The sequence below is a fragment of the Artemia sp. Qi Xiang Cuo genome, chromosome 10, assembly GCF_049724085.1.
Source record: "Artemia sp. Qi Xiang Cuo chromosome 10, ASM4972408v1, whole genome shotgun sequence".
NCBI lineage: Eukaryota > Metazoa > Arthropoda > Branchiopoda > Anostraca > Artemiidae > Artemia > Artemia sp. Qi Xiang Cuo.
In genome coordinates, this window is record NC_142803.1 from 2345844 (window position 1) to 2361771 (window position 15928).

Genomic DNA, 15928 nt, shown 5'->3' on the forward strand with positions numbered 1-15928 from the left:
AACATGAAATAAAAATCGTATTTCATTTAATGCAAATATGAGAAGCAATAAAAAGTGGATGCAAATTGATTGATGGTCGTATAATCTGTAAGACACTATAAAAGGAAATGCTTTTTTATATGGAAAGGGCTATCCCTAAAAAGAAATAATTCACTGAATCTTCAATTAAAGAGAAGCCTGGTTTTATAGGAAAATTTCCGAGGGAAGTTCTTTGCAAGGAGAGTGGGCTGTAGAGAAAGGGATTACTCCCCAAAGATAGCAAAGCAAAAATTTGCAAAATTGAGAGAGGAGTTTCAATTTAAAAAAGAGGAAAATAAAAGAAATTTGGATTTTGTAAAATACAAAAAAATGATTTTATAAAAAGGATAAAGGATAAAGTAAAAAAAGGACAAAGTAAAAAACGATTTTGTTTGTTGTCTCTGTCCTGCCTCCCATGACAAATTCGGGAGTTCGGAATTCAGAATCCATCTCCTCTAATTAATTTCTCTGACCGAACTACCTTTCCTTTCATAATTAAAATGAAAGAATTATCCTAAAAACTGGTTAAACTTTTAATAAGACAATGAGCTTTGGATAGAAAGGCAAACGTTCACGGCTTTACATCAACAGGGAAAAAAATAAAACAAAAGCTTAAAAGAATTAGTGCACGTCTGGAAAGATGAGAAAAAATTCAAACGCTACACAGAAAACATAAAAAAAACAATAAAACGAAAGAAACTAACATCTAAGCTGACTTCTAGCGTTCTTCTAGCATGTCTCTTAGGACAGTTTTAGACACTGCGTTTTTTTAAACTTTATCAAACAAAATTTTACCTTGTTTCATCATAAAAACATCGAAATTCACATTTTCTAGTTCTGTAAGTTTCTTTAAAACCAAATATCTCTATCTCCGGCATAAAAGGCGAGAAATTAAATGTTTTTTTCAAAGATTTCTAAGAAAGTAGCGTAAGTTTCGGCGTATATTTTTCAATCGTATATTCAAATCTCTTATCCAAGTTTTATCAGTTATGGCAAGATCGTCCTATCAGTTCTTAATAGTTTGATCTCACCAACTAAACAAGTTAAAATGGAAGAGATAGGGCAATCTTTACAGGTGACGTCCTGCCTTAAACTATAGTTTTTGAAACAATTCAAATATTATTAGCACAAACACTGGGCAGGGTGACTCCTATAAACTATTGTGTGTGTCTGACTTATCTTTTCGTATGAGATTCTAACAGAATGAAGCAATCTTACATATAACCTAGGTTAAATTTGAGTAAAACACTTTCATTTCCTTTTAGTTTCTCTACTCTGGGGTACAGGTATCACTTATGCATTCTTTCTTCTTTTAATTAAATAAAAAAATGAGGTTTTTAACTGAAAGTAAGGAGCGACATTAAAACTTAAAACGAACAGAAATTATTCCGTATGTGAAAGAGGCTGTCCCCTCCTCAACGCCTCGCTCTTTACGCTAAAGTTTGACTTGTTTTAAAAAATAGAGTTGTGAGAAAGAGTGTAACTTTAGCGTAAAGAGCGAGGCGTTGAGGAGGGGAGAGCCCCTTTCATATACGGAATAATTTCTGTTCGTTTTAAGTTTTAATGTCACTCCTTACTTTGAGTCAAAAAACTTGTTTTCTTTATTTAATTTTTGAACGTTTTTAAATTAATGCAGGTTTTGATTTTGGCTCACCGTACATGTATAATTAAAACAAAATTTGCATATTAATTGTACTTTTATTTTGTTAAATGGCTTCCTCAAAAGTTGTTTAATTTTATTTACGATTATTTTTATTAGTAATAAATATACGTAACTTACGAATTAACTTACGTAACAAACTTTTATATTCATATATTTTTTATACCTATATTAGGGGGTCCGCCCCCTAATCAATACCTTGCTCTTTACGCTAAAGTTCAAATTTTGTTCCAACTCTTTAAAAATGACCCCTTAATCACAAAGGCCGTTAATTAGAATAAATAGCTCTTATGAAAGTACTAAAAAATCTTTGGCGTAAAGAGCGAGGTATTGAGTAGGAGGTGAACCCAGATCATATACGTAATAATTTCTGTTCGTTTTAAGATTTGATGTTGCTCCTTGCTTTCAGTTGAAAACTTGTTTTTTTTTTATATTTAAATAACAGACTCTATACTAAACACTGTCGCTAGAGAGCAACTATAGTTAGTATTTTTTTGTGTTTTTCTAATTGTATTAAAGCTCAGTTTTTGTTGTTTTTACTTTCATACGGGCACACTTTCATAGGCAAGTGTTAAATACATTTTAGATAAACAATTTTTCTGTTTTACTGGAGGTGGGGATCTTTTGGTCCATTCTTGGAGATGAAAGAAAATGTTTTTTGTTTTGAAAAGAATGAATCTTTGATTAAAGACGAGAGAGTGGTTTTATAGAAAATTCCCTAAGGGGAAATCATTTCTCTACTTTTAATATGAATGATAGAGTCTTAAGCAAGAAAAACGGGGAGTAGAAAAGAAAGCTAAAGAAAAGAAAAGAAAGGAAATGCATGTGAACAATGACAGATAATTTACAATTTGAAAAAGGAGGGATGAATGGATTAAAAACAAGAGCTTCCGATATTTTCATCAACCCCCCATGATGGTAAGTTTTGTCTTCTGTCCCAGTCCCAAAGTGAAATTCTAGCAATGTCTATGATTAAGTACTACACAGTGGCGGATCCAGGGGGGTGCGTGTAATTTACTTAATTAACCCAACTTTGCGTTAATTAAACTTGCTCCTAAGTAGTATGCGTCGTCTGGATTTGCTTGCTGCCATATCAATTTCTACATTATTCTATAGCAGCTCTACACCTTTTCAAAGAGATTCAGAGCTCCCTCACATAATGGAATTTGAGGGTCGATAAAGTGAAATTATGTCACTATTCTAGTTTCTCTAAACCAGTATTGCCTATAACTTAATTTACGTAGACAATGAACGATATTAATTAATGTTTTGAATAATAGGAGTTTGAATGATTCTAATTAGTGATTGGATTGTATCAGTGGAGAAAAAAGGATTAAACTGATTAGCAGTTAAGGTAACCCCGAAGGAGTTGTTAACTCAGGTAATTTGTTATAAATTTGAAACAACATCAGTCTATGAAAAATGCCTAACGACGAATCGGAAATGTTTGATTAACATTTGCAAAAAAAGGGTAATGGGATTTGCGAATTGGAGGAGATTGGGTGATTGTGTACTGTATAATACACAAGTGATGTTTTGGAGAGTATTGTCAATTTAAAATAGTTTAGAAATAAAAAAAATTAACAAGAAATGGCTGAAAAGTGTTTTGAGGGTGATGGGTTGCGTGGTGGGTTGAGTTGCATGAGGGATCAGTTAAAGGGGGTACAGTTACACGGGGGTGTAGTTAAATTGGGTTGAGTTGCACGAGGGTTCAATAGCACGAGAGTTCAGTAGCACGGGGGTTCAGTTGTACAGGGTTTCGGTTATACAGGGGTTCATTTACATCGAGGGTTCAGTTGCACGGGGGGTTGAGTTAAATGGGGCTTGAGCTGCACGAGGGTTCAGTTAAAGGGGTACAGTTACACGGGGGTTTAGTTAAATTGGGTCGAGTTGCACGAGGGTTCAGTAGCACGAGGGTTCAGTTGTACAGGGTTTCGGTTATACAGGGGTTCAGTTACATGGAGGGTTCAGTTGCACGGGGGTTGAGTTAAATGGGGCTTCGAGTTCCACGAGAGTCGACTATAAATAAGGCTTTTGCGTCTTTCTGAACTTTCTGTGAGAGACGGGGGTAAGTATTTAGTTTAAATAATTCTAAGAGGAAATTTAACGATCCCTTCTTTCCGCCCTTTCTGAGGGCAGGGAGGAGAGGGGTAATGTGTGAAGTGGACACAAAAATTACTCAGAATAAAATATAACCATTACAGGCATCAAGGGGAAGTCCAAGAGATACTTTTGTCACTTTAGACTAAGGTCAAGGGAGGGAGAGGGGGAGATTACATCTTTGGACCAAACCAAAAAACTCGTAATAGAAAATCAACAGGATCTGTCTCATGGGCAAAGCTCAGAGGTCATGGTTGACTTGAACTAAATCAAAATACACTATGTGCAAGCAGATTTTCAAAATGTATGAAGGGGAAAAAAAAGGATTAAACTGATTAGCAGTTAAGGTAACCCCTAAGGAATTGTTAATTCAGGTAATTTTTTATAAATTTAAAACAGCATCAGTCTATGAAAAAGGCTAACGACGATAGAATGACTTTGTGACTTGACCTAGCTTTAGCTCTCCGATTTGGACTGTATAATACACAAGTGATGTTTGATAAGTATTGTCAATTTAAAATAGGATCTAACGTTCCCTTCGTTCTCCCCATTTCTGAGGGCAGGGGAGAGGAGGGGGGTTAGTTTTGGAGGGAAAACCAAAAATACTCAGAATCGAAAATAAAGCGTGATCTGCCTCAAGGGGAAGGCTCAGAGGCCCTTCTTTCCCCCATTTCTGAGGGCAGGGGAGGGGGGGGGGTCAATTTTTGAGGGAAAACCAAAAATACTTAGAATCTAAATGAAAATAAATGGGATCTGCCTCAAGGGGAAGGGTCCGAGGCCCTTCGTTCCCCCATTTCCGAGTGCAGGGGAGGGGGGGTCAATTTTGGAGGGAAAACCAAAAATATTCAGAGTCGAAAATAAACGGGATCTGCCTAAAGGGGAAGGCGCGTGAAACTATTGCAGTTTCTATAAGAATGAATGAATTTCAAAATCAAATTTAATTTGCATTGAATACTTTTCATTTAAACTTAAAATACGCTAAAAGATGGTTCCCGTAAAACTATTGCAGTTTCTTTAAAAATAAATGAATTTCAAAATCAAATTTAATTTTCATTATTTAATTTTCATTGAATACTTTTCATTTAATCTTAAAATACGCTAAAAGATGGTTCTCGTGAAAATATTGCAGTTTCTATAAAAATTAATGAATTTCAAAATATGTATTATACAGACCACATCGGAAAGGTAAAGCTAGGTCAAGTCACAATGTCATTCTATCGTCGTTAGCCGTTTTCATAGACTGATGTTGTTTCAAATTTATAACAAATTACCTGAGTTAACAACTCCTTCGGGGTTACCTTAACTGCTAATCAGTTTAATCCTTTTTTTCCCCTTCATACATTTTTAAAATCTGCTTGCACATAGTGTATTTTGATTTAGTTCAAGTCAACCATGACCTCTGAGCTTTGCCCATGAGACAGATCCTGTTTATTTTCGATTCTGAGTATTTTTGGTTTTCCCTCTGAAATTGACTCCCCCTCTCCCTCCCCTGCCCTCAGAAATGTGGGAACAAAGGGTCTTTGAGCCTTCCCTTGAGGCAGATCCCGTTTATTTTCGATTATGAGTATTTTTGGTTTTCCCTCCAAAATTGACCCCTCCCCTCCCTGCCCTCAGAAAGGGGGGAACGAAGTGATCGTTAGATTTCCTCTTAGAATTATATAAACTAAATACGTACCCCTGTCTCTCACAAAAAGTTCAGAAAGACGCACAAGACGTATTTATAATCTACTATCATGGAACTCACGCCCCAGTTAACTCAACCCCCCAGCAACAGAACCCTACATGTAATTGTACCCCTGTATAACCGAAACCCCGTACAACTGAACCCTCGTGCTACTGAACCCTCGTGCAATTCGACCCAATTTAACTAAACCCCTGTGTAACTGTACCCCTTTAACTGAACCCTCGTGCAACTCAAGCCCCATTTAACTCAACCCCCGTGCAACTGAACCCTCCATGTAACTGAACCCCTGTATAACCGAAACCCTGTACAACTGAACCCCCGTGCTGCTGAACTCTCGTGCTACTGAACCCTCGTGCAACTCTACCCAATTTAACTAAACCCCCGTGTAACTGTACCCCCTTTAACTGAACCCTCGTGCAACTCAACCCTCCATGCAACCCATCTCCCTCAAAACACTTTTCAGCCATTCCTTGTTAAATTTTTTTTTATTTCTAAACTATTTTAAATTGACAATACTCTCCAAAACATCACTTGTGTATTATACAGTACACAATTACCCCATCTCCTCCAATTCGCAAATCCCATTACCCCTTTTTTTGCAAAGGTTAATCAAACATTTCCGATCCGAATTCCGATCGAATTCCTCAAATTCCATTATGTGAGGGAGCTCTGAATCTCTTTGAAAAGGTGTGGAGCTTCTATAGAATAATGTAGAAATTGCTATGGCAGCAAACAAATCCAGACGACGCATACTACTCTCCTAATGCAAGTTTATCGGATCAACCTATTTTGCCCCCTCCCTAAAAAAAATCCTTGATCCGCCCCTGGTACTGCATTGTTTCAATATATAAAATCATACTGCAAGCATAAAGCATAATAGGTGGTTCTGCTAATTATATAAAGCACAGCCGAAATTTCAGTAGTAACATTTCTCGTTTAATTTTTTATTTATAAAAAATTGCAAGCCTTATTTATAGTAAATCCTTAATAAACCTTATCGTCCTCTCCCCATGATAAATATCAAGTTTTTGTCTGCTGTCTCTTAATGGAATTCTAGCCGTACCCTTGCTTCAAGTGTATAAAACTGTATCGCAAATATAAAGCATAAGAGGCGGCTTTGCAAATTATATGAAGCAGAAAAGCAACTTTAATTGTAAATTTCTCGATTAAATTTTAATTAATTTGTAATAGATGCTTAGTAAATTTTATCGTTCTCTCGCAGTGATAAGTGTTAATTTTTTGTCTCCTGTCTCTAAGTGAAATTCTAGTAATATCCATACTTCAAGTTCTGCGTTGCTTTAAGTATATAGAATCATGCTGCAAATTATTTAAAGCATGGTAGCAACTTTAATTGTAAGACTTCAGGGATAATATTTCATTTAATTAATGTTTAATAATTCTTTTCAAGATAATGAGTATTCATTAAAATTATTGTAGATTCGGAAATTTAAATATAATGATATTGAGAAAAAATTCAGAAAACTTAGATTTACCAGTAAACCTATTATGTTATGAGTGTCCTCGGTACTCCTATCAGAAGTAAGCGTGAGATACATATCAAATTGATTGTTTGAGAAAGTAATTCGGAGGTTTGATACCAATTATCTGAACCTAAATGTTGCCAACCTGAGTTTCATGATTTTCTCACGATTTCTCTAGTTTTCCCTCAACTATCATAAGCTCATTTTTCAAGGAGTGCTCTCAGTAGACCTTGTGATCGGTATGTTCGACTTCTTGTCGTCTTCTTGACAAAAATATCTTCTTCATGCATCATATAAGTCTATATACAAACGGAGAATTTAAAGAATTCTTACAAAGCTCAAATACATTTTTTCTGGGTCAATTCTAAAAAATTTGTGTCACTATTTAATTCAATCTCATGCTATCTGCCCTACTGTATGAATGTCAAGTCAGACTGTGAGTGTCAGCCTTTTTTTCCACGTTATATACATATAATATATAATTTGTACTAATTATATATTTATAGTCAGGGCCGTATCCAGGATTTTTGTTCAGGGGTTTTTTTACTAATTTTTGACTTTTTTTTGGGGGGGGGGTTTACTAATTTTTGACTCAGTTTTCGACTAATTTTACTGATTTTTACCTAGGTTTTACTAATTTTCGAATTATTTTCGAGTCGGTAAAATTTTTTTTTTTTGGGGGGGGGGGGTTCAAACAGGGTAACCCCCCTGGATACGGCCTTGTTTATAGTATATTATTATATATTATATATTTATATTTTTATTATATTTAATTTTATATATATTTATTTAATTATATATTTATTAAATGTATTAAATATATTTATATTTAATTATATACTGATACTATATATACTACTATAATTTGTACTAGTGTCCGAGTAGACAGTTGAGTTCCTGGACCCTGGCTTAAAGGCTGTGTTCTTTGACCGTAATGACTCACATAACTTTTGTTTTTAACTTTAAGCCTTACGATATATTGATTTTAGTGTTCTTTTTTTATTAGTCTTTAATTGTTACTACTTTTATCATCTTTAAATTAAATTGTTTTTATTACAAGCTCTTTACACTATGTCTTCTCAAGAAATGACCTGATGCATAAATATATCATTAATTGGTCTCTGATCCACTTCTAAGACACAAATTTTCTAGGAGAATGAAGACCATGGTTGTTGTACAGAGTTCTTACAGCTCTTTCAGCAGCTGCGGGCAGAGAACGAAGCATTACTTGCAGAAGCGGAGCACCAACGACGACAATATGAACGCTGTCTGGATGATGTGGCAACGAACGTCGTCCAAGCTTTGATGGCTCAAAAGGTGATTTGGTTTAACTGCACCAGGAGTACCTGTATAAGTGTCTGTTTTGTGTTGGAGGGGAGGGTAAAGGCTCTCTTTTTTTCAAGTGAGGAAACAGCATAGGCTTGCCCAGCCTCATTTTCTTGCATTTCTTGTTCTGTAGTATGCTGAACCTTGCTCGAAATATTTGTGAGGAATTGGGAAGTTAATGTCGAGCATGTTGTGTTAATGAACTTTAATAAGCACGTGAAGTCGTAAACTCTCTTTGACTAGCAATTAGAACGGCGAAATCTGTTTTAGAAATCTAGGGGAGGGGTGCAATTTTTTCCATCCGGAAATGGAAATGCCTAATTAACCATTTTTAATGGAAATACCAAAGAATGTATTTTTAAAAATCCTGGAGGGGGTGGCAAATCTTGGATGAGGGAGTGGCAAACCATGGAGGAGGGAGTAAATGAATTTAATATTTAGTTGGATATTAATATAGTTGGATATTTTAGATATCCAATTAAAATTTCTGTTGTCCTAACAAAGGTCCTATAAATAAAAACACGTTGCTTTTTATTTAAAGAAGGTTAGCAGCAATACAGATTTTAAACTTACGAATTTACTATTTATGATTTTTTTTTTGTCTAAGATCAAATTATGCATGTAGTATGCATAATTTTATTTTATTTGTGTGATTTTTTTATTTTTTTTTATTTTTCACTGTGCTAGAGAAATTAAGAATTTATTTATTACTTGCTTTGAAGTTTTAAACTCTGTTTTAAGTGTTTATTTTGTGAGGTCTCCATTTTCAGGTTTCGTTGTTTATCACACGGAAAGCGACAATAAGTTTTTATGGGCATTTATTAGTTGATTCAACCTATTTTTTTAATTGTCGATTCCAATTCTGATGCCAATTAATTATGATGTTGATAAGTAACGAATGTGACATGCCACATATTTGATTTAGTTGAGTGGCTATTGTCGTTGTGCAACCGTTTGTGGTTTTACAGTGGCTTTGTGGTTTACAGTTTTACAATACGAAAAAAACGCAGGAAAACGAGGTGGTTTACAGTGACAAAAAGAAAGGATGATCTAAATATTTCAGTCGAGACCTCCCTTCAACCATATCTTGTGCAAAAAGAAAATTGACACATCCAATAACAGTGAAGAACTACCTTCTCGCTTGAACTGCAAAAAGTTGACTGGATAAAAAAAATATTTTGAATGACCAATGAAGCTTTATTTTGAGAATCTACTTAGTATTAAGAGTATGGGTACCCTATAATAATAATAATAATTTGTTTGTTGACCCACTATAATATATCGAAAATGAAGTGGAGTAACACAAGAAAAGAAGAAAAAAACACAAAAATACATTTAACAACAACACAATAAATAAATATTACACTCAATGCGCTGGGGCTACCTGGATAAGTGGGTGGTTAACACCCAAAGTAGCATAAACGTTCTCTTAAAGACGGCTACTTTGTCCCTTGGTCGAAACTAATATCCCCTGGTCGAAACAGGATGTGGAGGCCAGCTGGGAACAAAACCGCATGGTCACAAAAGCTCGAGTACAATTTAGCCAATGCCTTTCTGTTGTATCTTCCCCTGTTGGGGACAATTTTCGCGTACCCCAGTTTCAGCTTCTCTTTAATATCACTCAATACCCGGAAAAGAAGTAACGAAAGCGATTTGCAAATATTGATCCCAAGCCATCGGAAAGACTCACCACTTTTTACAGAAAATGAGCCGCAATCAAGCGGCGTTGCTGAAGATTTTGAATTAAACACTAAATATTCGCATTTATCAGTGTTGAGGCTTAATCCGATTTCCCCATACAGCCGCGATACTAGTAGCACAGACTTCGTTAAAGTAAACTTTGACCTGCTAACAAGCAGAAGATCATCCGCATATGCAATACAGGAGACGTTTGACAACCCTGAAGAGTAAGAAAGCGGTATCATATTAAGAATATTCAATAAACAAGCTTTAAAAATATGAGGTGAAAGCACACAACCCAAACTATAAAAGTGGGAACAGGCACTAGCGTGGAAAAACACCAACGCTTTCTACCGTTGGATATCTTTCGTATTTTTTTTCAAACTTTGTAATTATGCTTCCGTTTTTTCAGAAAATTAGATTAGTGATTTATTTCTCTACTAATTTTATCAGTCACACTGATTTTTTCGTACTACTACACTAAACCATGCCAAGGAATGCCAAACGTTAGATGACGCTGGTGATTGTATTTCAAAACTAGCACCAGTTTCAACTCTTATTAGTTACGTATTTTCTTTGACCACGGTTTTAAGTATCTGAATTTTAATAAGGGTGCGAAATCTGATGAATTTGATGAATTGAGGAATACGAAAACTCAGAATTCATTTGGAGCTTTGTCAATGGGGTTGAGTTAAATTTCTCCAGTGCCTTTATTAAGATTGAATTTTTGTTGGAAACATTTTTTGATTTCAACTACTTCCATGAAAACTTACATGAGAAACTAACCAGGATAATGCTTGAGGCATAGTGAAACATAGTGACATGACCTGGGTTATCATAAACGTTTTGAGCCAAGGCTGAATCAAAATTCTTGAGCCATTGGCGTAACCCCATAGCTTTGCAGATTGAAGAGTAGTTTAGATAAGCCTTCTCCTAGTTGTTGGTGTGTCCCTTCAATATAGTTTATAGTCTCATGTACAAGGTGAAATATGTATGCCTTACATTTATTTTACCACTATTCTAGTTTATTTTCAATATTTTATTGTTCAGCGGATAAAGGATGACAGATTGACGAAAATTGTCCTTTTCGGCCTAGCAGTGTAGGGCTAAACGAAAAACCGGTCGTCTGCGGTTTGGGGGTATCTTAAAGGAAGATATAATGGAAACGGGAACTTTCTGGGAGTGTGTAAAGAGGGAGGCTTTGAATAGATTTGGATGGAGAGGGAGCATGTGTAGCTGTTAGCATCAGGCGGCTTGGTACTGCGGTGAGTTGTTAGTTGTAGTAGTATTTCATCTTTGTACCTGGTAATACGCAGGCATAACATAAATTCAGTGCGAGAGAGTGTGTTATATAGTCTCAGATATAGTGTGAGACATGTATGGTTCTCATCGTATTTCGGGTCTTCAGCTGTGTTTTCCATATTTCGAGAACTACTTATTGTTAAACACTATTTTATGGAAGTTGACAGATATGACACAAATTTAGTGAGAAACCGTGTGATATAGTTTCATATATATTGCGAGACTTATATGACTCACACCGTATTTCACATGCTTAGATGTGTTTTCTGCATGCAAATAGTTTTTTTTTTAACCATTATTTTATTTAAAGTGACAGATACGAAACAAATTTAACCATAATTCAAGATACCCTTGTTAGCGATTCGATTGAAAAGCTTTGGTGTGGTAACTTAATTAAAAAGACAACACTGATATGGGTGTGTCCGTTTTTAGTATTGTCTTGTTCCTACTCGCCATTGTCTACTGAATTCGACTTTCAATTTAGGTGTGTCGGCTGAAAAATCAGTAGGCATAAAATTTCTTATCATCGTGAAAACAATGGAAAGATTCGAACCGTTTTATTTAAACTATTTACTTTTGGTACACCTACATCCGATAACTTCTTTCATAACCACAGGGAAATTCTTGACAGGGTCATTTACTGGGTTGTGGGGCAAGGCTGTATCCAGGGGGTTAGATGCTTGAACCCCCCCCCTAAATGTTCGTCAGACTCGTAAAAATGTAGCATAAATGAATGTAAAAAAATTTTTGATTTGTTTTTAAAGTTTGTTTGTACCCCCCCCCCCCCCCGAAAGAAAATCCTGGATACGACCCTGGGTGGGGACTATATTGCCTTGCAACAAGTACAAAATAATATGAATGTAAAATTTCTGAGGATGAGAGGAAATTAATTACTTTTTTTTGGGGGGGGGGGGGGGCTTTTCTTCCGGAATCACTATTAGTTGACTGAATTCAGTTTTAAATTTTGTTAGTTCAAAAATCAATAGGGAGTAAAAATCCTTATCATAATCAAAACTACGGAAATATTTGAACAGTTTTACTTAAACTTTTATTCATATTTTATTAATTTAAAATATTTAAAGTGGCTTAAACTTTTTGCTTTGATACACCTACATCCGACAACTTTTAAAATAGCTACGAGGACCATTCCTAAAAATACCATATGCAGGGGTTGGGGCTGTGTTACCTTACAATAGGGAAGATAAAAATTACTTTTATTATTTTTTGGGGGGACTTTCTGGGCTTTTGGGGTATAGTAAGGCTTTTAAGTGGAATATTGGAATATTTAGTGATGGATGTGTTGATGGATGGATAGTGAGTGATGGATATAGTGATTTAGTGATTTAGTGATGGAAGTACCAAGAACAGTGACAATAAAACCTTATCGTTTTAACTGGTTTAGTGGAAACTTACAAACCATATATATCTTAAAAAAGTAGGAATTATAAAGAAAAAAATCAGTAAATAACAGTTTTCAATAAAACATACCTCCAGGTGTTGTTATGCAGTTTTTGGTACGAAAAATCGGTACTCATTTAGAATACAGTAAACACGCGATACGTGAAGTTTCGTTAATGCTCATGCAACAAAACAAAATTGGATGAAAATATAATAGTTCAGAAACAAATTTGGGCTATATATTTCCACATTAGGGGTGGGGTGGGGTAAAGTATAGCATATATTAAATACGAAACCTTACCTAGGTACCTTTTTTTGCCCCTTCAACCCCAAAAACTAAAGCACAGAGTGAGCAATACCTCACTATGCAGCGAAAACCTGTTTTTCATATAGCATCTTTGACATTTCGATTTCATCCTTGCCGCGTGTTTACTGGATTCTAAACAAGTACCGAAAAATCTTTAAGAAGAAACGTGGAGCGTGGATGAAAAAATAAGCCAAAAAAATGTGGCACTAAACAACTTAAGTAGATATAGTTTTCCATTGAAGGTTTCCTTTGAGCAGATTGTTGATGTTTGAATTCTTACGATTGAAAAGCGTTGTCAAATTTAACTAGTCAAATTTGCTTATTCGTTTTCATTTCTTTGCGTGGCAAAACCTACGAAAATGTGATCACTAGCCTAAAAACTCATAATTTTGATATAACCAATAGGAAAAATATGAGGAAATTGCGGTTTTAAGTATGAATAAACCCAAGGTGGAGCCAGGAGGGGGAGGGGCAGTTTGGTCATTTTGATATCCTTGGTAATTTCAGAGATTTTGAGGAATATTTATTTTATTTTTTAGTTTAAAATAATGATGCAACTTTTTTTCTGCATTCAAAAACAGAATCCTGCAAATATGTTCTTTGTGGATGGGTTTCACGTGTTTTATTAAACTTTTGATTAGTTGCATATTTCGGAAAACATTATTTTTAATAATTTTGCAGTAATTTATGTTGATTTCCAAAATTATATTTTTTTTCTGGCTCTCATAAATTTTGGGCAAAATCTCAAAATCTTATAGATTTTGAATAATAATAAAATATTAAAATATAAAAATAATAAAATATTATTTATTTGTGTTATTTAAGTGAGGAAAACAGACTTAAAAACAGAGGATGTTAAAAAACCTAATCAAATTTTTTTAATTCAGTACTTAAATTTGCTTTACGAAACTTATAATAAGTTAAACAATGAAACAAAGCAAAAGTAAAAAGCTAACTAATTTAATCACAACTTAAAATCTTACTAACTAAATTGTTAATTGCTCGAAACCAACTATGGGTGAAGACCATACCATATTACCTTATTTTACCTATAGTACCATATGACCTAAAGACTATACCATTCAAATTACCTAACTGTAATTTAAACTTGGTGCAAACAATTGCAAAAGCAATAAAACTATCTTGGATAAAAAACTATGGTAATTACTGTTGTCTTTCTTAAGTTTGACTGTAAATGTAAGGTTTGAAATGCACTTGGTTAGAAATACAAACAATCAAGGAGGTTCTTTCATCCTGGAGGTGCCCCACACCAGATCAGAAACATAAGCAATCAAGTAGGCTTTCTCTCATCCTATAGACTTTCTCAAACCGGGATTAGCAATACATGCAATCAAAGAGGTTCTTTCTCATCCTGGAGGTTTTATTGCACATGATTAAAAATCCAAGCAGTCAAGGGGGGTTTTTCCCATCCTGGAGGCTCTCTCGCGTCTGGTTAGAAAGCCAAGTAATGAAGTAGGTTTTCTTGCAGCTGATAAGAAATGCAAGCAACGAAGGGGGCTTTCATATTGGATTAGGTATTCAAACAGTCATGGAGGTCATTTGTCATGTTAGAGGTTCTCTTTGACCTAATTATGCAGCTAAACAAGAAAGAAGATTTTCTCGCACCTGATTAGAAATGCAAGCGATCAAGGAGGCTTTCATATTTGATTAGATATTCAAATACTCATGGAGGTTATTTGTCATCTTAGAGGTTTTCTCGCACCTGATTATAAAGCCAAGCAATGAAGAAGGTTCTCTATAATCCTGGAGGTTCGCTTACACCCGATTTGGAATTCAAGCAAGAAAGAAGATTTTGTTCGCACCTGGTTGAAAATCCAAGTATTGAAGTAGGTTTTCTCGCATCTGATTAGGAATCAAGTAACCAAGGAGATTTTTTTCACATCCTGGAGGTTTGTCTTGCACTAGAAGTTTCTTTGTGATCTTCGAGGTTCTCTTGTACCTTATTAGAAATCAAGCATTCGAGGAGATTCCTCTCACATTAAAGGTGGTCTCGCATCCGATTGAAATGCAAGCAATCGAGGAGGCTCTATCGCAACTTTTTAGAAATGCGAGCAACCAAGCAGGTTCTCTCTCATTCTGGAGGTTATCTCGCACTTGATTAGAACTGAAAGTAATCAAAGGGGTTATTTTTCATCTTGGAGGTTTTTTAGTACCTGATTTGAAATGTAAGCAACGAAGATGTATCTCTCACACCTAGATATAAATCCAAGCATTGAAGGAGGCTATCTCTCATGTCTCTCAAGGAGTTTCACAATTAGTTCTCATTCCCTTTCTCTCTACTTCAAGATATTCCGCTGCCATCTAGTGTCTCGTTTGGAAACAAAGCTGTAATTCTGGGCTGTGGTAGTAAGTTGATTTGTTAAAGTTTACAATATTTAACTGTTAGGTCACACCAGTTTTCTTCACGCAGTAATTTCCCTAATAAAAGGAACGAACGGCTCTTTGAATTGCGATAATCGCTCAAGTAAGTGACGTTAGTTTTATTAGTACAACCTAGGGAACTTCTTCTCTCTTCATCGATGTCTTTTATTTTATTAATTTCTTTTTAATTTATTCGTATCTAATTTTAGGCTCTCCAGGGAGAATGCCAGCGACTTCAGCGTCGCGTTAAAGAATTAGAACAGCAAAATGTCTTACTATCCATGACCTTGAGAAAGCAGTTACAAGGACCTTTGGATACACCAGAGACATCTTCTCTTGATGCTTTACTAAGTATTACCAGCGTAAGTAAACACTAATAGATCATCAAATGAACGAGCCAAATTAAAAATTTTAAATATCAATGTTATTTTAGAAGAAGTACAAGTTAAATATACTCTTGAAATTCCCTGTGAGGAAGTTTATGAATATTCCTCTTCTTCCTTTAAAGATATTTTTTTCAATTGATGTAAATTTAACGTCGATGAAAAGTCAATAACGTGTTCTTGAAATTAAGGCAATGTTCCATTGCG

The 15928-nt window shown here is 35.0% G+C and overlaps 1 protein-coding gene across 1 annotated transcript in view; it reads left to right on the forward strand.

Annotated features, from left to right (window-relative positions):
• LOC148947355 (uncharacterized) overlaps positions 1–15928 on the forward strand; it is an 80032-nt gene that overhangs the window by 41888 nt on the left and 22216 nt on the right. The window contains exons 3-4 of the mRNA XM_089095774.1: positions 8096–8260; positions 15548–15700. Coding sequence (XP_088951900.1) covers positions 8096–8260; positions 15548–15700 — 318 coding nt within the window. The remainder of the gene's footprint in view (positions 1–8095; positions 8261–15547; positions 15701–15928) is intronic.